Below are 27,442 nucleotides of genomic sequence, written 5' to 3'. Positions count from 1 at the left end.
ACTTAAATTAAAATCATTTGACAAAATTGTCAGCAGGAGGTTTATAAAATCATGAGGGGCATGGATAGCCAAGGTCTTTTTTCCCAGGTGGGAGAGGCCAAAACTAGAGGGCATGAACTGCAGATGCTGGAGTCAGAATCAACAGTGTGGAGTTGGAGGAACACAGCAGGTCAGGCAGCATCAGAGGAGTAGGAAAGTTGACCTTTCAGGTCGGGATCCTGATCTTCTGAAGGATCCCAAGCCGAAAGGTAAACTTTCCTACTTCTCTGATGCGGTCTGACCTGCTGTGCTGCTGCAGCTCCACTTTGGGCATAGGTCTAAGGTGAGAGGGGAATGATTTAAAAAAGACCCAAGGGATAACATTTACATGCAGAGGGTGGTAAGTGAATGGGGAATGAGCTGCCAGATAAAGTAGTGGAGGCTGGTAAAATTTTAGCATTTAAAAGGCATCTGGATTGGTACAGGAATACTAAGGGTTTAGAGGGATATGAGTCAAATACTGGGTAATGGGACTAGGTCAGCTAGGATGTCTGGTTGGCGCAAGCAAGTTGGACCATAGGATCTGTTTTCGTGCTGTACATCTCTGTATTCCAAAGATTACATTGCAGAGGAAAATTCAAGGAGACTAACAGTTGCATTTTGGCTGTTAGTGTGATTCAAACCCAGACAAGTCAGCATTTGAGAGAAGTGTAACTGAAGCAAAATTGAATTCACTTTGATGAACGCAAGTAGGCAGTGCCCACACGATTGCTGCAGTGAGAAATAATGCTGTGACTGGCTCAAACAACTTTGGAACAGCTAGTGAATGGCCACTGGAGAATGGTCACAAAGACACGGGGCTGCAAGAGTGACCAATCAGAGAGAGGCCGTTGTGAGAACCGACACATCATTGGTCAGCCCGCCGCGTCGTCATCACACGCCCAGCCTACCAGCGGTCCGGCAATGCCAGGGGTTCTGCTCTCTGATTGGTTGATGTTCCGTCGTGACGGAGTTCCGGTGCGCTGTCGACGGGAGGTAGCGGTTGCATCAGTGTGATTCGGCGGTGGGAAGGTCATGGAGGCTGAGGTAGTGACACAGAAACTAGAGGCCATGGATGTCGAGGGGCAGGTGAGCACTATGGAGATGACAAAGTGTGAAGATGGATGAACACAGCAGGCCAAGCAGCATCTCAGAAGATGCTCATGTTCATCCAACTTCACACTTTGTCATCTTGGATTCTCCAGCATCTGCAGTTCCCATTACCCCAGCACTATGGAGCCCCGCTTCTCGCTTGGTGCCTGCGGTGGGGAGGGGGAACTGTAACTGGAGCAGTGGGATACCCTCCTTGTTCGCTCCACACTGCCCTCCAACCCCACCACACCCGGCACCTTCCCCTGCAACCGCAGGAAATGCTACACTTGTCCCCACGCCTCCTCCCTCACCCCTATCCCAGGCCCCAAGATGACATTCCACATTAAGCAGAGGTTCACCTGCACATCTGCCAATGTGGTATACTGCATTCTCTGTACCCGGTGCGGCATCCTCTACGTTGGGGAAGCCAGGCGGAGGCTTGGGGACCGCTTTGCAGAACACCTCTGCTCAGTTCGCAACAAACAACTGCACCTCCCAGTCGCAAACCATTTCCACTCTCCCTCCCATTCTCTAGATGACATGTCCATCATGGGCCTCCTGCACTACCACAATGATGCCACCCGAAGGTTGCAGGAACAGCAACTCATATTCCGCTTGGGAACCCTGCAGCCATATGGTATCAATGTGGACTTCACCAGTTTCAAAATCTCCCCTTCCCCCACTGCATCCCTAAACCAGCCCAGTTCGTCCCCTCCCCCCACTGCACCACACAACCAGCCCAGCTCTTCCCACCCACCCACTGCATCCCAAAACCAGTCCAACCTGTCTCTGCCTCCCTAACCGGTTCTTCCTCTCACCCATCCCTTCCTCCCACCCCAAGCCGCACCCCCAGCTACCTACTAACCTCATCCCACCTCCTTGACCTGTCTGTCTTCCCTGGACTGACCTATCCCCTCCCTACCTCCCCACCTACACTCTCTCCACCTATCTTCTTTACTCTCCATCTTCGGTCCACCTCCCCCTCTCTCCCTATTTATTCCAGTTCCCTCTCCCCATCCCCCTCTCTGATGAAGGGTCTAGGCCCGAAACGTCAGCTTTTGTGCTCCTGAGATGCTGCTTGGCCTGCTGTGTTCATCCAGCCTCACATTTTATTATCTTGGAATTCTCCAGCATCTGCAGTTCCCATTATCTCTGATACTATTTTAACCCGGGATACCCTCCCACCCGTCTTTCCTGATAGCTGTCCCTGGGGGTGTCTCAGGGTCGCGCCATTCAACGTGTGCTCCATTCCTGTCTGAACCTTTCCAAAATGCATCACCTCTCACTTTCCAGGATTAAATTCTGTTTGTATCAGAGATAATGGGAACTGCAGATGCTGGAGAATCCAAGATAACAAATTGTGAAGCTGGATGAACACAGCAGGCCAAGCAGCATCTCAGGAGCACAAAAGCTCCTGAGATGCTGCTTGTCCTGGTGTGTTCATCCAGCTTCACACTTTATTATCTTAAATTCTGTTTGTTACTTTTCAGCCCATCAGACCAGCCTGTCTGTATCTTCCTGTAGTCTAAAGCATTCCTCCTTGTTATTTACCACCCCACCAGATTTACTGATCGTACCTCCTACATTTCATACAAAACTGAAAGAACTGCGGATGCTGTAAATCAGGAACAAAAACAGCAGTTGCTGGAAAAGCTCAGCAGGTTTGGCAGCATCTGTGTAGGTTAAAAAAACAAGAGTTAATGTTTTGGGCCTGGTAACCCTTCCTGAGAAAGGTCCTGCATTTCTTGTCTGGGTCATTTATGTACACAACTAATAGCAAAGGGTCCAGAACCAGACCCTGTGCTTCATAACTGGGCACAGGCTTCCAGTCATAAAATAGGACCTTTTACTGTTGCCTTCTGCCTCTAAGCTAGTTTGGGTACTGATGTGCCAAATAGCCCTTGACTCCCTAAGCTCCTTAACCAGCTTGTCATACAGGACCTTGTTAAAAGCCTTAAAGTCCATGCATGATGCAGAGATGCCAGTATTGGACAAGGGTGGACGGAGTCAAAATTGACACAACACCTGGTTGTAGTCCACCTGATTTATTTAAAATCACAAACTTTTGTAGTGTTACACCTTTGCCAGGTGAAGTGACAAAGCAGTGCTCCAAAAACTTACGATTTTGAGTAAATCTGTAGTGTTATGTGACTTTTAACAAAGTCTATGCAAACTACATCAACTGCATTACCCTCATCTACACATCTAGATGCCATCTTGAAAAATTAAATTAATTTGATTTGACACTATCTTTTTTAAAGCCTTACTGACTATCCCCTCCAAGTGCAGATTAATCCTAACACTCACATTTTTTTACAAGTGTTTTTCTACTAGTTGTTTTCTGTGACTTCCCTTCTTGAGTGATGGTTCCAAATTAGCTGTTCTTCAGTTCTCTGGCACCTCTCCTGGGGCCCTAGAAGATTTTGTTTTTGTTCATGAATCACTGAATGTTAACATGCTGGTTAAGGCAGATGGCATGTTAGCCTTTATTGCAGCATGATTTGAATGTAAGAGTAAAAATGTTTCTTATATTGTACGGAGTTTGCACGTGATCACATCTGGAGTATTGTATGTTAAATCTGTCGTCATACTTAAGGAAAATTATACCTGCCATAGGGGCAGTAGTATACCAGACTGCTTCCAGAGATACAGGGATTGTTGTATAAGGTAAATTTAATCAAATGGACTTGTATTCTCTGTAATTTAGAAGAATGAAAGGTGCTTGTATTCAAACATACTGATTTATTTCAGGTATATTTGTTTCACACACAATTTCCCACAGGAATTGGCAAGATAGATACAGGCACGCCAGTTCCTCAGGCTGAGGATCTAGGCCAAGGCCTGAGTTGGGGTGGAATTTCTTCAGTCAGAGGGTGGTAAAGTTTTAAAACCTCTGGCCTGGAGAGTTGCAGATGCTCACTTGTGATGTATGTTCAAGACTAAGATTGATGTGTGGAAAATGTAGGAAGATGGTGTAGAAGTAGATCAACTGTGATCTTGTTAAATGATAGAATATGCTTTAAATCACAACTGACCTCAACACTGGTATACATATTCTATTCGCAAGACCGCTGAGTGTTGTTGAGGAGAGAAAACCATGACAGGTTTCTCTTCAGATATTTCAATGTGTTGTGCTGTTTTGATTGCCACGTGACCTTAGACTGAAGCTGCCAACTCTAGTCTCTGGGGGGAGGCTGTTCTGGAGGTTTCTGGGTCGGCACGGTGGCTCAGTGGTTAGCACCACAGCCTCACAGCACCAGGGACCCAGGTTCGATTCCAGTCTCAGGCGATTGTCTGTGTGGAGTTTGCACATTCTCCCCTTGTCTGCCTGGGTTTCCTCCGGGTGCTCCGGTTTCCTCCCACAGTCCAAAGATGTGCAGGCTAGGTGGATCGGCCATGCTAAATTGCCCGTAGTGTTCAGGGGTGCGCGGGTTGTGGGGGATGGGTCTGTGTGGGATGCTTCAAAGGACGGTGTGGACTTGTTGGGCCGAAGGGCCTGTTTCCACACTGGAGGGAATCTAATCTAATCGTGCAAAGCCAGCAAACGTTGTATTTACCTTGTAAAAATTTGGTTCCATGTAGTTGTGTACCTTTGTGGTGTTGCATTTGTAACTGTTGCACAAAAAAATCTGGCAACTAAGTGACCAATCATGAGGCAGAGAGGAAGTCTGACATGAGTGAGGATCTGCATCTGAATAGTTATTTTTGAAATGATTCACAGACTTATCAATTGTCAGAATCTGTGTAACTGGCAATAATAAATGCTAAACTCTTTTATCCATTGAGTAACTAACAGTAACACAGAACCTGTAAGTAGTTTCACTGTGTAATCTTAAAATATTTTTATTTTGTGCCTTCAGCCTAAAGTTACATCTGAGAAACAGAAAGGAGGCAAGAAGAAAAGCATTAAGGAAGGTGGTGATACAATGAGAGCAGAGGTGAGAGCTTTCTTTGTAACCATTTATTATGGGAAAATAACCATGGTAAAATGGAAATATAATTAATTACTGGCTGATCGTCTTCAGGTTCAGATTAAGAGCAATTAATATTAATTCTGTAGTATTCAGTTCTTTTGTTTACATTGAGTTGGGTGTGTATACACTTTGCGTCACATTCTACACTGATTCTTTTATTGCCTGTTTCTTTTATGTATGTGAAAGAACCAGCTGCAAAATAATTCTAAAGAAATCTTTGCATTCGTATAGCACATTGCTATACTGTATCAAAGAAATATCTTGAAGGACTACACATAAGATTGGTTACTTGAAGTGGAACGATTGTATGACTGTGATTATACCAATTATTTTCTAAGTTGGTGCAACATTGAGAGAGTGCTAGAGGGAATGTTGGAGTTACTTCTTTCAAGTGAAATGCTAAGCTGAAACCCTGTCTGCTCTCGGGTGGATGTAAAAATCCTTGGTGTCTTGATAAATATTTATCACTTGTTCAACATCAGTCAAGCAGATTATCTGGTTCTAGAGGATCCCAGTCACACCCCAGAAGCAGCGACTAAATCAGAAAATTATTATTACCATAGAAGTAGTACTGAAATTGTCAGAGCTGTGGACTGACAAGTGTCTGGTACCTGATAGACTCATCCTAGGGTCTTAAGAAGTGGCTAGTGAACTTGTTGATGCAGTGATTTAAATTTTCCAAAATATCTATGATTCAGGATTGGTTCCATTACCTTGGATTATGGTGAATGTAACGCCTTTATTCAAAAAATGGAGGGAGATCGTAAGCGGGAAACTACAGGCCATTTGGCTTAGCATCTGTCATAACGAAAATGTCAGAAACTATTGTAAAAGAAATTATAAGGCGGCATTTGGACATGTTCAAGATAATCAGGTACAGTCAACGTGGTTTTGTGAAATTGAAATCATTTTCATCAAATTACTTGGAGGTAACACATGATGCAGATTAAAGATATATTTCCAAAAAACACATTTTATGAAGTATGACATCAAAGATTACTGCGGAAAATAAAAACTGATGGTATAGGTCTTAGCATATTGGCATGGGTAGATTGGCTGGCTAACAGCACAGAGTAAGTCTAAGTGGCTCTTTTTCAGGATTGCAAAATGTAAGAATGATACACCACATGGATTCTTTCGTTCCTTTTAAGATTCTCCTTAAAAACTACCTGTTTGCCTAAGCCTTTGCATATTTCTGTTAAGATTTGCTTGAGTTACTTGATGTTATTTTTAAAGACTCTGTGAAGTGCCTAAGAATATTTTACTCTGCAAATCTGCAGTATAAATTACGATTTGTAGGGTTTTTTTGCCAGTGCAGCACTCATTAAACAGACGTAAGATGAACAGCCAGGTTATACTTTTGAATCAAGGGACCAGACCAGAGCCAGTTTCCTGCAGTTCAGATATAATGAGATGTGTTATTTATGCCTGTTCTACTGAGCAAGCACATAGATCTCAGTTTCATAACTTAGCTGAAGACATAACACTCCACAGCAGTGCTATATGCTCGCTGGTTGTTAATCTAGATTACATGCTGAATGGCTGAAAGTGGCCTAAATGTTAATTTTTAAATGTGTTACATTTTACCCACCAACTCAAATAAGGGCGTGAGGTTAAATAGAGAACAAATAAATTAATAAGAATGAGCATCATTGTTCATTATTTAAAGTAGCTATTAATGCACTTGCTTGGTGCTGAGCATCCCTGAATTATGAAATAAGATCATTGCTGCGAACAATAAATTAATAGTATATTTGACTGTTCCTGTTTATTCTGAACTTAATTCCTTTGTCAAAATTGACTTCTCTGCTACCTTTGCACCAATTTCGTGTTTGAAAAAAGGAATTACATTTTCATGCTGTTTGTCTATAAGATATAGGCGTAGAATCAGGCCATTTGGCCCATTGAGTCTCAACTCCATTCTCCCACTAACCTTTGATTCTCTTACCTATCAAGAACCTATCTATCTCTCATAAATACAATCAATGACTTGGCCTCCACAGCACTCTACAATAAAGAGTTCCACCCTCTGGCTGAAGAAATTCCCCTCATCTCAGTCCTAAAGGGCCATCCTTCACACTGAAGCTGTGCCCTTGGGTCCTAGCCTCTCCTGTGTGTGAAAACATCTTCTGAAGTGCACTCTATCCACGCCTCTTAGTATTATCTAAGTTTCAGTCACCTCCTTCAAAACTTTTAAGTACAGACCCAGAGTCCTATAAGCTGTAGAATCTTTTGCATCTTCTTAAACTGATGGGTGGACCTTTATTTAACAAATTGCTTAAAATATGCATATCCTGCTGTGCAGCACTCACCCTACTTAATTTTGAGTCCACACCCAAAAGTGGAATGGAACTAAGCAAATAGAGCTGATGTATTTTCTGTAAGCTGTAAAGTTTAAATATTTGTGGTACCTGGTATGAGCCTTTTTAAAGAAGGTGACACAAAGATGGAACTATCTAAATGGGCTGCAATTGTCTACTTACTGTCCCAGAAATGAGGGTTTTAGGTATACATGTCAAACATTTTGAGTTCTCGAGGGCTAACTGAGCATTCGTCGACAGTATCAAAGAAGTTGCTTTTCTGCAGTGGAGCACAGTATAAATTGTTAAGCATTCTAGATCTCTCCCTCCTGTCCCGTTGTTCATTTTTTCTATATGTATCTGACTAAATTACGTTATCATCAGCATAGATGAGGCTTTATCAGCAAGTTCTCTGCTTTAAATAAGTCGTGTCACTGTTCAGAGGCTGACCAGGCTAGTTTTTAGATTAATGAAAGCATGAAAATGTACTTGCCATGACTCAGGCTGGTTTTTAGGTTAATGAAAACATGGAATGTACCTATTGTGACTCCATTGTGAAACTTTTTAAGTGTATGAGAATTTGTGTGATGTTCAGAGATAAGTGCCATGTATGTACTGTTTAACCTTCGAGATAACAAGGTGTGGAGCTGGATGAGCACAGCAGGCCAAGCAACATCTTAGGAGCTAGCTTTCTTGCTCCTGTGATGCTGCTTGGCCGGCTGTGTTCATCCAGCTCCACACCTTGTTATCTCGAATACTCCAGCATCTTCAGTTCCTATTATCACTGTTTAACCTTCATCTGGTTGTCTGTATACTGCCAATTTGGCCCAAAATCTACAAGCCCATAGCCTTGAGGTTAATACGAAGCAGATTTTTATTTTGTCTGCTCTCATTTCTTTGACAATGCTCGTCATATCTCAAACAATGGATGTACTATAAAGAAGAATGTACAAGCTTACTTGTTTCTGATTGAAGTGCTAATGGAATGCAACTGGCGTAATAATGTGATTTTCTCTTTCCTTCCACCCTGTTTTTTTCAGTTGGATCCGTGGCCAGCATATATTAATGAACGCCTTGAACTGTACCACAAACTCAAAGCTGAAAGTGATTCTATTTTGGCAGAACGTGCTATGAAAGAGAGTAAACCAATAATTGTTACTCTACCAGATGGTAAACAAATGCAGGGAGACTCCTGGAAAAGTACCCCTTATCAGATTGCATGTGGAATTAGGTACCTGTTCCAAATTACTGTTTTTGCAGCATAACTAGTAAAGATCTCATATTTTGAAAAAGGAGGGTAGAATGATGGAAAGGACATGTCAAAATGATGTGTGAAATTGTGACTTTTCCTCTGATATAGCAAGGATGTAGAGGATTGAAGTTCTGATGTTGGTAGAATGCACTATTGATACAAAGACACACCACTTTTTGAAAGAAATTGGATACTTATTTAAAGAGAATATAAAACAGCTGTGAGAGAACATCTTAATATTTATGTCATCTGAACAGTGTCTTGTGTTGCAAATTCTGATTTATTGAGGCTGAAACTACAAGCAGATTTCTTTTAGCTGATTTGGTGTTAGCTGATTTGGTGTGCAAGTTTATTAACTGAAATTCAAATTTGTCTATTACTTCAAACATTGGAGGTTTCTTGAAATGTTTCTTAAAATGTTTTGACTTTCAGTTTTAACCTTGTTCTAATGCATCAATCATTTCTACTTAACCTGCAACTGGATATTCTCCAATTACCATGCAATGTACATGTGAGGTTTTGCCCCAGATTCCCCATTCCCAACCTTGATGTTAGTTTTCCACCCTGTCAGAACTGCTGTGACCAGCTATCCCCCTCACGCACCCCTGATGATGTCGTCGTCTTCCTTGCATGTCCTGTTCCTGCTTCTCACCTGGTTACACGGCTCATTTTTGATTGTGGAAATGTTTCTGACGTAGATTATTTGAATATTTCCAAAGATAACTCATTGTGAGCATATTTCAGTCGAGACAACATGGTGCTGGTGCAAGTAGAGTTTTTTTTTCTTTTAACAAGATTACTTCCTTTTGGATATCTCCATTTTATTTGATTTGAGTGTGTTTGAAACAGTCAGGGTTTGGCCGATAACGTGGTTATTGCTAAAGTAAATGGAGTGGTTTGGGATCTGGATCGACCGTTGGAAGAAGACTGCAGTCTCGCATTGCTTAAGTTTGAAGATGAGGAGGCTCAGGCTGTAAGTAGTCTTTGTTTATTACTGTGGTGAAACATCAAAAAAAACATCAGTTCTCCTTGGCAAATAATTAAATTTCAAATAATTAGTTATAATATGCTGCCAAGAAAAGTTAAAATCCTGATTCCTGGCCTGATATTCAAGTTTGGACTGCTACTTCATAAAGCCAAGGAAGGCTCAAGTCAATCCTACCTGATTTCACCTTGATGTTCTGAGGGATTTGTGCATTATTTTGAATCCTTCCACAAAATGTTTTAGTCAAAATGAACTTAGTCAATTGTAACCCTGATTCAAACAGTCCATAAATTGATCTACTAGATTTTGCTGTCATTGGTAACAACAAAGTGAAGCTGCTGGTGTTGAACTGGGGTGGACAAATTTGGAAGTCACACAATGCCAGGTTATAGTCCAACAGGTTTGTTTAAAATCACAAACTTTTGGGGTGCTGCAGCTTCGTCATCAAGTGAAGTTAGTAACAACATTAATTGTTCTTTTAGATCTGTAGTTCATCAAGTAAACCCCCACCCTGCCAAATCTGATTTTGCACAGGAATTTGCTGTAAATCCAAGAACCAAAATGCAGTGATGCCCTTGTCAAGGCAACTGGAATGTATGAACAGAGCAAGCTATGTATCTCCTGAACAATTCTGCAATCTAATTAATGAGCAGAACAGCATCTAAACTGAGGGATGTCAGTTAGATCTAGAAAGATTAATGTTGTCCAAATGTTTTATTCCTAATGAAGGATTATTGTGTGCTAGGTGTACTGGCATTCTAGTGCCCATATACTGGGAGAGGCGATGGAACGAGTCTTTGGAGGGTGTCTCTGCTACGGACCACCAATTGAAAATGGATTTTATTATGACATGTTCTTGGATGAAGGGTATATTTCAGTTAATTTTGTTCTTTAATTGCTTTTAATGTTATGTTTATCTGTTAATTATAAACACATTGAAAAAATTTTGTTTTATAACAGAGGTGTCTCCAGCAATGATTTTCCAGCTCTAGAAAATCTATGTAAACGTATTATGAAGGATAAACAACCATTTGAGAGACTTGAAATAAAAAAAGAAACTCTTCTGAATATGTTCAAGGTATACTGTTTGTTTCAACATTACTGGGCATTTCTTTTGCATTAGATGCTAAAGAGCCAGCCTGTTCCTTGCAAAGTGTGGAGCTGGATGAACACAGCAGGCCAAGCAGCATCTTAGGAGCGCAAAAGCTTTTGTTCTCCTAAGATGCTACTTGGCCTGCTGTGTTCATCCAGCTCCACACTTTGTTATCTCAGATTCTCCAGCATCTGCAGTTCCCATTATCTCTGTTCCTTGCATCTGCTCACTGTTTTGAGTTAACTGGTTGATTGTATTCTAGCAATTGGTCCATGATGTCTAATCAGAAGAAGCTTGAAAGAACACCCTAAATTACAGACAAGCAGGATATTTTGCTGGACGCAGCAAAGGTTATGTTATCTCCAGTAACGTTAGAAACTGGCCATGGATATAGTGGTGTTGAATGATAGTGCTCATTCCAGATGTTCTGAATGTAAATGTTTTATTCACAGGCACATTTTTTTCTATTATCTTGCGGTATTGTGCACCTGTTTTTACTGTAGATTAGCTGTTTCCCATTTGAATTATGTTGAAATTACCAAACATGAAATAGGAGCAGTAATATCTAATTTGGCCCTTTCAAGTCTGCTCCACCATTCAATATGATCAGAACTGATCATCCCACTTCATAGCTTATCCCTCCTTTCACCCCATATCTTTTGATCCCTTAACCCCGAAGAACTCTATCCAACTCCTGTTGAAAACGTTCAGTGTTTTGGCCTGAACTGCTTTCTGTGGTTGGGGATTCCACAGGCTCACCACTTGCTGGATGAAAATATTTCCCCTCATTTCTTCTCACCACATTCTCTGCACCGTAATCCCTAGTTCTGGACAATCACTGGTTACATCCTCCCGGCATTTGACCTGTCTACTCCAATGAATATTGCTTTGAAGCTTTTTCTCAAATTATCTATTTGCAGTATATAATAATATTTTTCAATATTTTTATAATCAAATTTCATCTTGTGTTTCAATTGGCATGATTTTCCTGCAGTTAATTGGTTTTGTGAAAGCACTGAAGCTTATTTAACCGATTTGAGACCATCTCTCCAGACCGAAATTCAGTTATGTCTGCGTATCGATTGAGGAACAATGTTGCAGCAGTTGAGTTCTTCCTACCTCAGACACTGGTGAACCAAATGGAGGACCAGAGATCCTAGACTGTGTAATGAGAAAGGGACAGTCTGCCTGTATGAAGCCCCTTGGGAAAGACTTACTATAATATGACAGAATTCCGCATCACAATGGAAAGTGACATAGTTGATTCTGAGGCTAGGGTCCTGAATCTATAAAGAGAAAACTGTAAATGTGCAAGATATGAGCAATCTATGATACTTCAAGTGTTACTTAAAGGAATGACGGTTGATAAGCAGTGACAAACACTTAAAGGTGCATGGACAACCTGCAGCAATTATTTATTCCTGCCGGAGTACAAAAATAAATTGGGAAAGATGGCCCAGCTATGGCCATCAGGGGAGATTAGGGATAGTATTAAATCCAAGAAAAGGACAGTTAAATTGGCAAAAAGGAGCAGCAGACCTGAAGATTGGGTGCAATTTAAATCTGATCCCTCGATCTTTGTTCACTTCAGTAATACAGTCAGTGCATTAATATGTGCTGCAAGTGGAGTTTAGATGTTCATTTGCAGTTGATTTTGAAACAGCTTCACCTTGGGAGTGATTCTCAATGAGAGCCGATCTCCCACTCAACGGAAACCATCTGAAACCTGAACCATCCTATGGTGGTGACTGATGCGAATGTGAAATCTAACAACTATTTTGTGGAACCGAGATAGTAGGAACTGCAGATGCAGGAGAAGATGAGATAACGAGGTGTAGAGCTGGATGAACGCAGCAGGCCAAGCAGCATCAGAGGAGCAGGAAGGCTGACGTTTCGGGCCTAAACCCTTTTTCTGAAGAAGGGTCTAGGCCTGAAACATCAGCCTTCCTGCACCTCTGATGCTGCTTGGCCTGCTGCGTTCATCCAGCTCTACACCTTGTTATCTCCTATTTTGTGGAACCCATTGGTTTAAATTGGGTTCTTGGTGGGGAGCACAGTAATTATGCGGAATAAACTTTCAAATCTTGTGAAAAACGGACACTTTTAGGGAAAGTATTTTATTATAGTCCTTTTTCTTACTAGTTGCTGAGCATTGATTTGGCCATGCTTTGGCAAATCGAGCTGGTGAAAGAGTGTGTAACATACTCAGCCTCCTGACATCTCACCAATTACATTAGGCTTCTATTCTTGAACCACATTTTCACAAAACTCCTGTCTATTTCTGGAAGCAACCTGAGCTACTAATTTCATTAAGTTAACCCAAGTTGCAGTAACTGACGGGCAACAACAGGGCAGTATGTTTTCTTGCCATTTTCCATCATTTCATTCCCAAATGATGTATGGGCCTGGTGAGATAAACTGTAATGCATCCTGTCGTCATCACAGACTTACAAATATTTCCCAAGATGATCAAGAAATCAAAGAATTGATTTGAGAAATAATGATTGTGTTACATTTATCACTGGGTTGAAATAACAAGAAAATGTAAAAATAAAAATATGATCTTTTGATATTTTTGGAAACAAATGTTGGTTTTTACTAATTCAAAAGGGGAGGTAGATGTTGATTTTTCATTTTTTTTTTCAGCCAGTTAACTGCTAACTCCTGAACTGATATTCACTTTCAGAGTTATGTCACCCCTCAAACAAAGCTAGACCAATCTTCCGTCTTCATTTAAATCCTTGTGCACTTGTCTCTATGGTGCAAGTGCATGTATTCTGCATTGTGAAAAGAGAGAGACTGGCTGCAGTATTGAAAATCAAGTATCTTTTGAAATGTGCACATTCGTAAACTACTTTATGACTAGAGTTAGCTTTAAGTTTTTAAGATTTTATTTGGACTCGTAAATGGTTATTTTCCAGGTTGTTAATTTTGCTTTTCTTTCCATTTTTAGTACAACAAATTCAAGTGTAGGATTCTAAATGAGAAAGTGAATACTCCTACTACAACAGTGTACAGGTAAGGAGACCAAGCCAGTGGCTTGGAAAGTTCTGCTTGATAAAATTAAGATTTCTTTGGTTCAGTCTCTTCCTAAAGTAATTTGTTTCTGGGCATATAAATTACAATAAATATAAACAAGCGTCAATATTAAGAGATAATAAAATGTGAGACTGGATGAACACAGCAGGCCAAGCAGCATCTCAGGAGCACAAAAGCTGACGTTTTGGGCCTAGACCCTTCATCAGAGCCTCTGATGAAGGGTCTAGGCCTGAAACGTCAGCTTTTGTGCTCCTGAGATGCTGCTTGGCCTGCTGTGTTCATCCAGCCTCACATTTTATTATCTTGGAATCTCCAGCATCTGCAGTTCCCATTATCTCTCAATATTAAGAGATGTCTGTTTGGTAGTTTATTTGCTGAAAGATGATAATAGGAATGAAGTGAAGCAGTGGTTTAGGCTAACCCTTTAATTCTGAGATGACATTTCTGCTGCAGTTGATGGATCACAAGTATCCTGTCTTGCTGTAAATCATGACGTGGAGAGCATTATTTAGTAACCAAGAGTCAATCTCTCTTATTGTTAATAGGATGCATTGTATTGGAAATGGAATATAATTACTCCACTGTGTCAACAGAAGTTCTGAAGCTTTCAACTAAAGCACAATATTGGGGCATGTCTAATGTTTGTTTGATTGTTTTGAGAATGCTTGGTACTGATTAAACTCTCTGATTTGACTCTGTCCAATTTCTAAATAAATTGTTTGAATTTAAAGTAGTGACAACACATATTTAGCTACTGATCTTCTAATGACTAACATTTATTTTTTCCTGAATGTGAAAGTTTGTACTTTTGTTATTTTAATAGTTACGTGAGATATATTATTAAATAATTTGTTATGATGAGAATTCAATTTTCTTTCCTTTACATCTTTTATGCTTTGTTTTCAGGTGTGGACCCTTGATTGACTTGTGCAGAGGACCTCATGTCAGACACACTGGAAAAATTAAGGCTCTGAAAATTCACAAAGTAAGTGTTTTAAACCCCATTGTGTTCCAGTTCCTCAAAATAGTAATTTCATTCTGCTCCTTTTGTGAGAAAATTCTACTAAAACAAGTAAAGATGTTCAGGCTTTTATTAAGAGTATTAACAATTTGGTTTTGCCATTTGTGATTAATATGCCTGATAGTTGTCACTTCTGTTCATCATAAGAACAATTAATCTAATCTGGAATTGCAAAGGTTTTGTTTTAATCTTTTTTGTGATTTAGTTTAAGTGCAAAGTTTATAGGGTTATGTTTTAAGACTGCCTGGTTAAAGGGGTCATGTGATCTACTCTCAATCCTGCACAACAGGCCAAGGCAGGACTCAGCACCTATGGGGACAGTAGGGCTGAGATTGATGCACTTGGAAAGTGAGAGATTTTCACATTCATACACAAGGTTCTCTCTGATAACTTTGGATAGACTGTTAGTCCCTAAGTCTCAGAGATTTTTGGAATGTTATGTTTTGTAAAACAGTTATACTTTAAAATGACTGTTTCCTTCCAAGATAGCATGAGGATTTTCTTAAAATATCCTTCAATCTCTCAGATGTCTTAGTGTACAAACATGTGTAGTGGGAGAGAGAACAGACAGAGGCAGCCAGTCTGTATTGAGAATGTGGTTAAGAACTCATATTGGACTGAAGAAGTCAAGTTTGTGAGGACTTAAGAGTGGCTGGGTGATTCTTCTAGCTTTAACCAAAGGGAAAGATCTTCAACGTAACCCTCATTGTGAAGATCAGTTCAAGTATTAGGAATTATGCAGCTGAGAAAGGAAAAAAGAAGCAAGACATTGAAAGTGGAGAATAACTTTAGACTCAGAGATAATGCTGGAGAATCCAAGATAGTAAAATGTGAGGCTGGATGAACACAGCAGGCCAAGCAGCATCTCAGGAGCACAAAAGCTGACGTTTCGGGCCTGGACCCTTCATCAGAGAGGGGGATGGGGAGAGGGAACTGGAATAAATAGGGAGAGAGGGGGAGGCGGACCGAAGATGGAGAGTAAAGAAGATAGGTGGAGAGAGTGTAGGTGGGGAGGTAGGGAGGGGATAGGTCAGTCCAGGGAAGACGGACAGGTCAAGGAGGTGGGATGAGGTTAGTAGGTAGATGGGGGTGCGGCTTGGGGTGGGAGGAAGGGATGGGTGAGAGGAAGAACCGGTTAGGGAGGCAGAGACAGGTTGGACTGGTTTTGGGATGCAGTGGGTTGGGGGGGGAAGAGCTGGGCTGGTCGTGTGGTGCAGTGGCGGGAGGGGACGAACTGGGCTGGTTTAGGGATGCAGTAGGGGAAGGGGAGATTTTGAAACTGGTGAAGTCCACATTGATACCATATGGCTGCAGGGTTCCCAGGCGGAATATGAGTTGCTGTTCCTCCAACTTTCGGGTGGCATCATTGTGGCAGTGCAGGAGGCCCATGATGGACATGTCATCTAGAGAATGGGAGGGGGAGTGGAAATGGTTTGCGACTGGGAGGTGCAGTTGTTTGTTGCGAACTGAGCGGAGGTGTTCTGCAAAGCGGTCTCCAAGCCTCCGCTTGGTTTCCCCAATGTAGAGGAAGCCGCACCGGGTACAGTGGATGCAGTATACCACATTGGCAGATGTGCAGGTGAACCTCTGCTTAATGTGGAATGTCATCTTGGGGCCTGGGATAGGGGTGAGGGAGGAGGTGTGGGGGCAAGTGTAGCATTTCCTGCGGTTGCAGGGGAAGGTGCCGGGAGTGGTGGGGTTGGAGGGCAGTGTGGAGCGACCAAGGGAGTCACGGAGAGAGTGGTCTCTCCGGAAAGTAGACAGGGGTGGGGATGGAAAAATGTCTTGGGTGGTGGGGTCAGATTGTAAATGGCGAAAGTGTCGGAGGATGATGCGTTGTATCCGGAGGTTGGTTGGGTGGTGTGTGAGAACGAGGGGGATCCTCTTAGGGCGGTTGTGGCGGGGGCGGGGTGTGAGGGATGTGTTGCGGGAAATACGGGAGACACGGTCAAGGGCGTTCTTGATCACTGTGGGGGGAAAGTTGCGGTCCTTAAAGAACTTGGACATCTGGGATGTGCGGGAGTGGAATGTCTTATCGTGGGTGCAGATGCGGCGGAGGCGGAGGAATTGGGAATAGGGGATGGAATTTTTGCAGGAGGGTGGGTGGGAGGAGGTGTATTCTAGGTAGCTGTGGGAGTCGGTGGGCTTGAAATGGACATCAGTTACAAGCTGGTTGCCTGAGATGGAGACTGAGAGGTCCAGGAAGGTGAGGGATGTGCTGGAGATGGCCCAGGTGAACTGAAGGTTGGGGTGGAAGGTGTTGGTGAAGTGGATGAACTGTTCGAGCTCCTCTGGGGAGCAAGAGGCGGCGTCGATACAGTCATCAATGTACCGGAGGAAGAGGTGGGGTTTGGGGCCTGTGTAGGTGCGGAAGAGGGACTGTTCCACGTAACCTACAAAGAGGCAGGCATAGCTGCGGCCCATGCGAGTGCCCATGGCCACCCCCTTAGTCTGTAGGAAGTGGGAGGAGTCAAAAGAGAAGTAGTTGAGGGTGAGGACGAGTTCAGCTAGGCGGATGAGAGTGTCGGTGGAGGGGGACTGGTCGGGCCTGCGGGACATGAAGAAGCGGAGGGCCTTGAGGCCATCTCCATGCGGAATGCAGGTGTATAGGGACTGGACGTCCATGGTGAATATGAGGTGTTGGGGGCCAGGGAATTGGAAGTCCTGGAGGAGGTGGAGGGCATGGGTGGTGTCACGGACATAGGTGGGGAGTTCCTGGACCAAAGGGGAGAAAATGGAGTCCAGATAGGTGGAGATGAGTTCGGTGGGGCAGGAGCAGGCTGAGACGATGGGTCGACCAGGGCAGGCAGGTTTGTGGATTTTGGGAAGGGGATAGAAACGGGCCGTGCGGGGTTGGGGAACAATGAGGTTGGAAGCTGTGGGTGGGAGGTCTCCTGAGGTGATGAGGTCGTGAATGGTGTTGGAGATGATGGTTTGGTGCTCGGGTGTGGGGTCATGATCGAGGGGGCGGTAGGAGGTGGTGTCGGAGAGTTGGCGTCTGGCCTCGGCGATGTAGAGGTCAGTGCGCCATACTACCACTGCGCCACCCTTGTCTGCGGGTTTGATGGTGAGGTTGGGGTTGGAGTGGAGGGAGCGGAGGGCTGCCTGTTCTGCGGGGGAGAGGTTGGAGTGGGTGAGAGGGGTGGCGAGGTCGAGGCGGTTAATGTCTCGACGGCAGTTGGAGATGAAGAGGTCGAGGGAGGGTAGGAGGCCTGGGGGTGGTGTCCAGGAGGAGGACTTGTGTTGGAAGCGGGTGAAGGGGTCAGTGGAAGGAGGGTTAGGTTCCCAGTTGAAGAAGTAGGCATGGAGGCGAAGACGGCGGAAAAACTGCTCTATGTCCAACCGTGACTGGTATTCGTTGATGTGTGGTTGTAGGGGGACAAAGGTGAGCCCCTTACTAAGGACTGACCGTTCGTCCTCAGTCAGTGGGAGGTCTCGGGGGGATGGTGAAGATTCGGCAGGGCTCAGTGTGGCTGTCTCCTCTGGGGTTGCTGGCTGTGGAGGTTGTGGGCGGAGCGATGAGGTCGTCGGCCGTGGGCGGGGTTCCATCGGCGTCGGCCGTGGGCGGGGTTCACTTTAGACTGTTCCCTGGAGAAGGGATGTATTAAAGTATTAATGGTGGTGGCAGTGCATTCGGGGAGGTGGGGGCTGCAGGGGCAGGGTGGATTTTTAAAAGTTAAGTTTGAGGCGGGGTTGGTGGCTTTTCTGTACTTCCAAGTATGAATTACCTCCTGAGTAGCATTTAGACAACGCTGCTATTTGTTTATTTCGTAGTCTAGAATTCAGATATCTTTTGAAAAGTTGTCATTCTTAACTGCATGGTAACATTTGATTTTTGCTTTTGCAGAATTCTTCCACTTACTGGGAAGGCAAGTCTGATATGGAGACGCTACAGAGGATTTATGGAATTTCTTTTCCAGATACAAAAATGTTGAAAGAATGGGAAAGGTTTCAGGAAGAGGCCAAAAACCGAGATCATAGAAAACTGGGGAGGGTTAGTCTTGAATAATTGTTACAGTGAAGAATCCTGACTACTGCAGTTGTTGGAAAAAAAACAAGTTAGCTAATTCGAAGCCTGTCACTGAGATTATTTCATATGATGTACTGTATTTTGCCCTTTTAACTTTTATCCTTTAATATTGCTTAAAAACCACAACAATAAGTGAGGTTGTTAAAATAGATTTTAGCTGCAATGGTGATGCTTTTCTCCAAATAATAATTCTGAATATTTGCATTTTTAGGAGCAAGAGTTGTTTTTCTTCCATGAACTCAGCCCAGGAAGCTGTTTTTTCCTGCCTAAGGGAGCTTATATATACAATGAGCTCATTACATTCATTAGGGTAAGAGCTATTCAATCAAGGTATTAATTCAGATTTATGTATCAAAATTGATTAAATTTCTTGTGAAGGATTTGCAAAATATTGCCAATTTAGGTTGCACACTGTATGTAATGAATGACTAGGGATAGAGCTATGAAGGAATGTAGTGGGCTTAGAAAAGGAAAATGTGAAATTGCCTAACTAATTTGTTTATCTTAGACTATATGGATAGTGTAAGTTGAACGTAGATCTCCCTATACCATAATGCAAAATTAATATCCAACAGACAGACAGCCATCTCCAAACAACAGGTTTGCAGCTCATTAGGAAATGGTAAAGAAGTTTAAGATGCTTTTTACCGCTGAAGGTTGCAGTAAGATGCATCAGTGATGTAAGTTTTTTAATGTGAACGAAATGAAAAGTGCTTATTAATATAGTAAACATTTTAAATTTTGCTTTAATTTCTAATGTTGGAAAAGTGCAAGCGATTCCTCTCAATGTTATTATCTCAGAGTGACTCCAGCTAATGTTGGTATATCATTGTTATTTATGTAGATCATGATCTGTATATTCACTAGCATGAGTGACTGAAGGGGTAAATTACAATTCATTGATTATTTGTGTATTTTCCACAAGTTTTGCTACTTTTAGACTGATTTATCTGTATCAGCATATTTTGCTGGAAAAACATGATTCTTCTCTCTGATTTTGGTTCTGTTTCCTTGAGTTCTCCCTTGGTAGATGGAATCAACAATTAGTATTCGTAGGTATTCAGCTTGTAAGAAGCAAGCAAAACATATTCCGCACTACACACTCCCAACTGAAAAGTACAGTTTCTGCCGATTCCTCTGTAGGTCTTCTGATTACAATCTGCAATGTAATTTGAGGTTTAGGTGTAAAATCATTATTTTTCAATGTATGATTCATAACTTTGATAAATTTCTCTTTATTTTAGAGTGAGTACAACAAAAGAGGTTTTACAGAGGTGGTGTCTCCTAATATTTACAACCACAAACTGTGGCAAACATCAGGACACTGGCAGCACTACAGTGAGAATATGTTTTCTTTTGAAGTGGAGAAGGAAATCTTTGCCCTAAAACCTATGAATTGTCCAGGTCACTGGTAAGTCATTGAATTCCCGAAATTTTAAACTTTTCTGCTTTCTAAGTGTATTTCTGAGATCCTTGTAAGATAGGTCTGTAATTTTGTACTACAGTCACCGGAGGACCCATAGGATTGCCCCTCTCTGATTAGAGAGAGATGGTGAGTTTAACCTGAGGATACCATGTCAGTTGAACGTGGAGTTGTGTTTCAGCACTTGAGAATGTCTTTAGCATTCTTTTGCACAATTTTCCTCCAAGCTTCATTTTTATTTGATATTCTTTCCATGCAGTCTTTGTGGAGAGGAAGAGGAACCATCTAGTGAATAATTACAGATAACGATGAATAATAATTCATGCACCATGTTTCAGATGTGGAGTTTAGACTGGTTCCATGTCTCTGACCAAGAACTGAAAGCTACAAGCTGTTGAGTCTTTCAGGTTTCAAATGCAGGAAATATGTTTTGTCTCTTTTCAAAAAAAGTATTAATAAACTTAAATTCAGTGTCCAGTATTCCATACATACTCCGTCTCCCTATTGCTGATCATTGCTTTTCTTCTGTCTAATGTTATCTAGTTTTTCATCCCTTACCATATCTTGTCTGTTTTCAAAACCACCTACGGAACCATTGCTTTGAGTCTGTTTTTGGCCATTGCCCTGATCTCTCCAGTATTCCGTTCCCATTGTTTTTCTTTGACTTAATTCTGAACTGGTAGTGACCAATTGCACTTGTATCAGTACCATATTTCCTAAAGAATCTGGCAATCTTTATCTCTCCCTGGTGTGGGAGGAGGATGTGTATACTGACCCAATTGAAGATTGATTCTGATGTTTGGGGTTTGGTATTTTAATTAAACTTCATGAAATTTGAAGTAAAACATAATTTTTGTTCTTTTAAATGAAAAATGCTTTCATAATTTGTCTTTTTAAGTCTCATGTTTGATCATCGGCCGCGGTCTTGGCGGGAGCTGCCATTGCGATATGCTGACTTTGGAGTCCTTCATCGTAATGAGCTGTCGGGAGCACTGACTGGCCTGACTCGGGTCCGCAGATTCCAACAAGATGATGCTCACATTTTCTGTACCATGGAACAGGTATACTCATCTTATACAGGGCATTGCTAAGACTGCATCTGGAATACTGTATACTGAACTGGTTACTGTACTTGCAGAAGGATGTTAGTGCATTGGAAGAGGTTCAGAGCTTTCCTTGACTATTACCTGGAAAGAGCAGATTGCTTTACAAGGAAAAGCTAGGCTTGTATCTTCAGGAGTTTCTCGGAGAGAGAGCGAGATGACTGAATTGAAGCAGGTGAATGTGGAAAGGATGTTTCCTGGGGGCCCCCTCATGACTGCACTGGGTTCAAGTCCCACCTGCTTCAGAGATGTGTAATAATATCTCTGAATCAGCTTGATTAGAAAATAGGTTAATTAAAATAAGGATATTTCCTCTGGTGGAAAAATATAGAACAAGAAGTCATAGTTTAAATAGAAAGAGTCAACCACTTATGACAGATGAGGCTTTCTTTTCCTCAAAGGGTTGACAGTCTTTCAAAATACAATAGATATTGAATTTTTAAAAAAAATTAAGGCAGTGGTAGATTCTTAATTATCAAAGGGATGTAACATTATCAGGTGAATGTAGAATTGAAGAGCAGAGATTAAAATCAGATCAGCCATGATCTTATTGAACGGTAGAGCAAGCTCAAATGGCCTACTTGATTCATTCACCTCATTCACGCTTTTTTGATTCACTCAAGTGGGCTGCTTTGTCCTGGATGGTGTCAAGCTATGGAGTGTTGTTTGAGCTGTGCTTGTCCAAGGTTAGGTTGTCCATCTCTTATTGGAGATGGTCATTGCCTGGCATATGTGTGGTGTGAATGTTACATGCCACTCTATTGCCCTGATCTTGTTGCATTTAAACATGAACTGGTTCAGTATCTGAGACATCATGAATAGTGCTGAACATTTTGCAGTCATTGTCAAACATCTCCACTTCTGACCTGATGATGGAGGAAAAGGCATTAATGAAGCTTCTGTCCGTGGTTAGAGATATCCTGGAGCCGAAGTGTTTGGCTCCAGCAACCACAACCGTCTTCCTATGTGCCAAGTATGACTTCAACCAGCAGAGAGTTTCTCCTGCTTCTCCTTGTCTCCAGATTTGCTAGAGCTCCTTGATGCTACAATTGGTCAAATGTAACCTTGATGTCAAGAGTCGTCATTCTCACCTAACCTCTGCAGTTCAGCAGTTTTGTCTGCATTTGAACCAAAGCAGCAATGAGGTCAGGAACCGAGTGGCCCTGGCGGAACCCTAACTGGGTATCACTGAACAGGTGCTGCTTGATAGCACTGTTGATGACACCTTACATCACTGTACTGAGATTGAGTGTAGACTGGTGGAGTGATAATTGGTCAGGTTCGATTTATCCTGGTTCTTGTGTACAGGACACACCTTGGCAATTGTCAACATTGTCAGTATTGTGCCAGAGCTGTAACTGTACTGGAAGAGCTTGACTAGGGGTATGAGAGTTCTGGAGCGGAAGACTTCAGTGCTATTGTTTGAATGATGTCAGGGCCCATAGTCTTTGCGGTATCCAGTGCTTCTAACCATTTCTTGAGATCCCGTGGAGTGAATCAAGTTGGCTGAAGTCCAGCATCTGGCAGTTGCTGAAGTGGATCATCCACTTAGCATTTCAGGCTGAGGATTATTGTGAATTATTCAATCTGTCTTTTGTAGTGATATGTTCGGGTTTCCCATTATTGAGGATGCGGATATTTTTGGAGTCTCCTTATCCCAGTGGGATTTTTAAAAAATTGTCTACGATGATTTATGGCTCAATGCAATCTTGCCACAAAGCTTAGATCTGATCCTTTAGTTGTGGAATTGTTTAGTTCTGTCAATCTGCTTATGTTGTTTGGCATGCAAGTCATTGTTTGTGGCTTCACACAGTTAGTACCCTGCATTTATGTCTGCCTCGTGCTGCTCTTGGCTTATCTTCCTGTACACTCATTGAGCAAGGGTTAATTATCTTGTTTAATAAAAACAAAGTTTCTGGAAAAGCCCAGTAGGTTTGACAGCATCTGTGAAGAAAAAAATCAGAATTGACGTTGATAAGAGTTAACTCTCTTTTGAGGAAGGGACACCGGACCCAGAATGTTAATTCTGATCTTTTTTTTCTTTACAGATATAGAATAGTGTAGGTTAGATGGGCTTCAGATCGGTATGACAGGTCGGCACAACATCGAGGGCTGAAGGGCCCGTACTGAGCTGTTATGTTCTATGTTCCATGCTGCCAGACCTTCTGAGCTTTTCCAGCAACTTTGTTTTTGTTCCTGATTTACAGCATCCACAGTTCTTTCAGTTTTATTAATCCTCTTGTTTGATGGTAATAATAGAGCAAGGGATGTGCTGGGCTATGAGGTTGCAGTTTGTGCTGGAGTATGATTTTACTGCTGCCTATGGCACACAGCACCTAATAGTTGCCTAGTCTTGAGTTGCTTGTTCTGTTTGAAGTCCGTCCCATCTAGCACAATGATATTGCCACACAACACAGTGTCAGGGTCTTCTCTATGTGAAGGTTGGACTTTGCCTTCAAAGGACTGTGCAGTGACACTCTTGTTGTACTGTCGTGGACAAATGTTTCCGCAGCCGGGCAATGTTTGATGATGGGAGTCTAGCAGCTAAGTCCTGACCAGTTTGTTCAGTGGCTGCTCGGCCACTCTTTTTTTGGTGGACATTGAAGTTCCCCCAATATGTTTGCGTTCTGCACCCCTTCTACCCTCAGTGCTTCATCCAAGTGGTGTTCAACACGGAGGAGCATTGGTTGATCAGCTGAGGGAAGACTGTACATGATAGTCAGCGGGAGGCTTCCTTCACCAAGTTGACCTGGTGCTGTGAGACTTCGTGGTATCTGAAGTTAATATTGAGAACGCCTCAGGGCAACTCCCTCCCTGCTGCATACTTTGCCACCCTATGGGTTTGCACTATTAGTGGGATAGGTCATAGACAGTGATGATGGTGTCTGGGACACCAAAGTATGATTCTGTAGCAAGGCCATGTCAAGCAATAGCTTGATGTGTCTGTGAGATGGCTCTCCAAATTTAGCCCCTGGATGTCAGCAAGGAAGACCTTGCAGGTCAACAGGGCTGTTTTAGACTTTCCTGGTGCCTAGGTGGTCCATCCAATTTCCTTTATTTTCCTTTTTTTTGCATCTTCTGAGCAATTGTTACAATTGAGTAGTGTGTTGGCATTTTAGAGGGCATTTAAGCATCAGCCACCTTGCTGAGAGTCTGGAATCACAGGTTGGCAGTTTCCTTACTGAAAGGACATAGTGAACCAGATATTTCTTTTCCAACAAAGACCAAAGATCTTTGTGGCCATCGAACTCTTAATTCCAGATTTTCATTGAATTTAAATTCACATGCCATTGCCTGGATTTGAATTTGGGTCCCCAGAATATTACCTGGGCCTTCGGATTAATAATCTTGTCATATTGCTAGGTAACTACCACCTCTTCCCGTAGGTTGTTCCCTTACTCACGCGTTGTTGAATTGATTGCATTATGGTTCTATCATTCTTGATGAATTGTTTTTCATTTTAATAAACTGATTTAAAGTCAGTTGTGTGAAATGCCAAGAAGATTGAGAGCAAAATTATTTTATAAAATCAAGAGCAAGTAGTTTGATTACACCAAGATTTTCAGAAGGAAGCATTGGGGAGAAGAACCAAGTATTTCTTTCATTTGAAAGCAAACAATGCTGGAGATCACTGTGAGTCAGGTAGCATCCGTGGAGAGGTCTGATAAATAGTCATCTAGACTCAAAAACATTAGCTTGCTTTCTCTCCATGGATGCTGCCTGACCTGTGATCTTCAGCAATTGCTTTGTTTGCAGTACCGATTCCAGCATCTGCAATAATTTGCCCGTATTTCAGTCGCTTACTTGAAACTCGACAAAATATCTGAGCATCAAAGGAGAGAGGAAAAATAAGATAGTATTGATGAGTAAGAAAGAACCACCTACCAGATGACAAACTGTTGCTTGTGATCTTCATAGGTGTGGAAGGGGTACACAGACCTCTCCATGTGAGGAAACTAGGTATTTGATGAGCTGGAAGGTAGAAAGAAAATATGCTCAATTTTTATAACAGTCTATTGTGATTGTTTTTGGGCTAGATTCTGGGTCTGTAGATTAAGGTGCAAAGTTGGCTTTCAGCAGTGTAATGTGTTCTTCCTGTCAGATGTATGAGATGAGGGAGAATTTCACTGTTCCTGGAGATTATGTCTGAGGAAGTCTGTTTGGATGCAAGTTCCATTGGATTGCATGGATCGGTTGGAGTGGCAGTTAGAGGCAATGTGGAACTTACAGGAGCCGCAGGTGTGACGTATGGCAGTTTCAGGAAGGTAGATAAACCGCAGATATAGTCAGGTATTGTAGGAACTGCAGATGCTGGAAAATCTGAGATAACAAGGTGTGGAGCTGGATGAACACAGCAAGCCAAGCAGCATCAGAGGAGCAGGAAACCTGACGTTTCGGGCCTAGACCCCAACTTCAGAGCCTCTGAAGAAGGATCTAGGCCCAAAATGTCAGCCTTCCTGCTCCTCTGCTGCTTGGCCTGCTGTGTTCATCCAGCTCTACACCTTGCTACAGTCAAGTAGATGGGTTGAGTCTCCTGTTGGCTGTCCCCATCTCAAACAAGTATGCTGTTTTGGATAAAATAGGGGGTGAAGGCCTGTCAGGGGAATATAGCACTGACAACCGGGTTTCTGCTATTGAGACTGGCTCTACTGGAATGAGCAGTGTGTCAGGTTCCAAAAGACCAATTGATAGAGGACTTGTAGTCAGGACCATAGACAGACATTTCTATGGCCGGCAGTGAGACATGAGAATGATGTGTTGCCTGCCTGGTGTCAAGGTCAAGGATGTCTTGGAAAGGATGCAGAATATTCTCAAATGGGAGAGTGACCAGCAGAAATTCGTTGTGCATGTTGGTACTGTTACTTAGGAAGAGACAGGGATGAAGTTCTGCAGAGAGAACATAGGAGATTAGGCAGGAGGTTAAAAAGTAGATCCTCAAGGGTAGTAGTATCTGGATTGTTCCTGCTGTCAAGTGCTAGTGAGTTGAAATAGTAGGATAGAGCAGATGAATGTGTGGCTGAGGAGCTGGTGCAGGGGACAGGGATTCACATTTTTGGACAGTTGGGATCTTTTTGGGCTGACCCATATAAGTGACCTGTAAAAGAAAGATGGATTGAACCTAAATTGGGAGGGGATCAGTACCCTGGTGGAGGCTTTAAAGTATTGGCGGTGGGGATTAGAGTAATGGCACCACATCAGCCAACCTCTCCAGTCTTCTGGCATCCCACCGATTGACTGTAGAGCAACTTTTTCACGCAGAGGGTGGTGCTTATATGGAATGAGTTGCTAGAGGAAGCAGCGAAGGTGGGTACAATTACAATATTTAAAAGGCATCTGGATGGGTACCTGAATAAGAAGGGTTTAGAGGGATATGGGTGAAATGCTGGCAAAGGGGATTAGGTCAGTTTAGGATATCTGATTGGAATGGACAAGTTGGATCCAAGGGTCTGTGTCCATGCTGTGTAACTGTGACTCTGTATGGTGTGAAGGTGACACAATGTTTAAAAAAAAATCTGCTGGTAGACTTATTAGTTCCTAGTTTTTAGTTTATAGACTTCTCAAACTTAGTTTGAGTATGTTATTCATTTCAAATAAGCGGTAAGAAAGGCAAGCTAATCAATAAAAGTGGACATGACTAACATTGTGTGTCCTGAGATTTGTTCCCACATCTCGAAATGGTTCACTTGGTTTTTGCAGAGGCATTTATTGAAATGTACTAACACCTGAATATTTTAATTGCGTTCGTAATCCAGTATGGAGTATCTTATCTCACAACTTCTGTGCCATTATTCAGACACCGATGATTAGTTTAATATTGTAGCCATGGAAAACATAGTATATAGAAGTTGTATACCATAAGCTCTGGTATATTCTAGAAAATTTTAGGGATGGAGGAAACTAGAAGGCTTTTTTTCAAATGTGTTGTGTTGTGTTTTTCCAAGATTGAAGCAGAAATTAAAGGTTGCCTGGACTTCCTGCGTGCTGTCTACAATGTCTTTGGATTTACTTTTAAACTTGAACTTTCTACTCGCCCAGAGAAGTTTCTTGGTGATGTTGAAGTCTGGAACATAGCTGAGAAGGTCAATAACTTTATCTTGCACATTTAGATGCT

The 27,442-nt window shown here is 42.3% G+C and overlaps 1 protein-coding gene across 4 annotated transcripts in view; it reads left to right on the top strand.

Annotated features, from left to right (window-relative positions):
* The first annotated feature begins 984 nt into the window (after positions 1 to 984).
* The window catches only part of tars1 (threonyl-tRNA synthetase 1), a 40,338-nt gene continuing 13,880 nt past the window's right edge, over positions 985 to 27,442 (top strand). For 2 of the 4 annotated variants that reach the window (XR_009446168.1, XM_059648606.1), the window contains exons 1-13: positions 985 to 1,107; positions 4,971 to 5,048; positions 8,425 to 8,615; positions 9,486 to 9,609; positions 10,367 to 10,488; positions 10,582 to 10,699; positions 13,668 to 13,732; positions 14,660 to 14,738; positions 18,622 to 18,768; positions 19,016 to 19,114; positions 20,049 to 20,215; positions 21,126 to 21,288; positions 27,273 to 27,410. Coding sequence is in view for 3 of the 4 variants with exons in the window: in XM_059648606.1 (XP_059504589.1) it covers positions 1,054 to 1,107; positions 4,971 to 5,048; positions 8,425 to 8,615; positions 9,486 to 9,609; positions 10,367 to 10,488; positions 10,582 to 10,699; positions 13,668 to 13,732; positions 14,660 to 14,738; positions 18,622 to 18,768; positions 19,016 to 19,114; positions 20,049 to 20,215; positions 21,126 to 21,288; positions 27,273 to 27,410 (1,545 nt within the window). In the remaining variant the exon portion in view is untranslated. Of the gene's footprint in view, positions 1,108 to 2,685; positions 2,772 to 4,970; positions 5,049 to 8,424; positions 8,616 to 9,485; positions 9,610 to 10,366; positions 10,489 to 10,581; positions 10,700 to 13,667; positions 13,733 to 14,659; positions 14,739 to 18,621; positions 18,769 to 19,015; positions 19,115 to 20,048; positions 20,216 to 21,125; positions 21,289 to 27,272; positions 27,411 to 27,442 lie in introns of those variants that run through there. The other 2 variants (XM_059648612.1, XM_048531597.2) reach the window with 2 other exon arrangements.

Source organism: Stegostoma tigrinum, chromosome 1 (assembly GCF_030684315.1).
Source record: "Stegostoma tigrinum isolate sSteTig4 chromosome 1, sSteTig4.hap1, whole genome shotgun sequence".
In the NCBI taxonomy this organism is placed as follows: Eukaryota; Metazoa; Chordata; class Chondrichthyes; order Orectolobiformes; family Stegostomatidae; genus Stegostoma; species Stegostoma tigrinum.
Note: the sequence above shows the minus strand (reverse complement) of the source record. Positions and strands in the feature narration are given on the sequence as shown.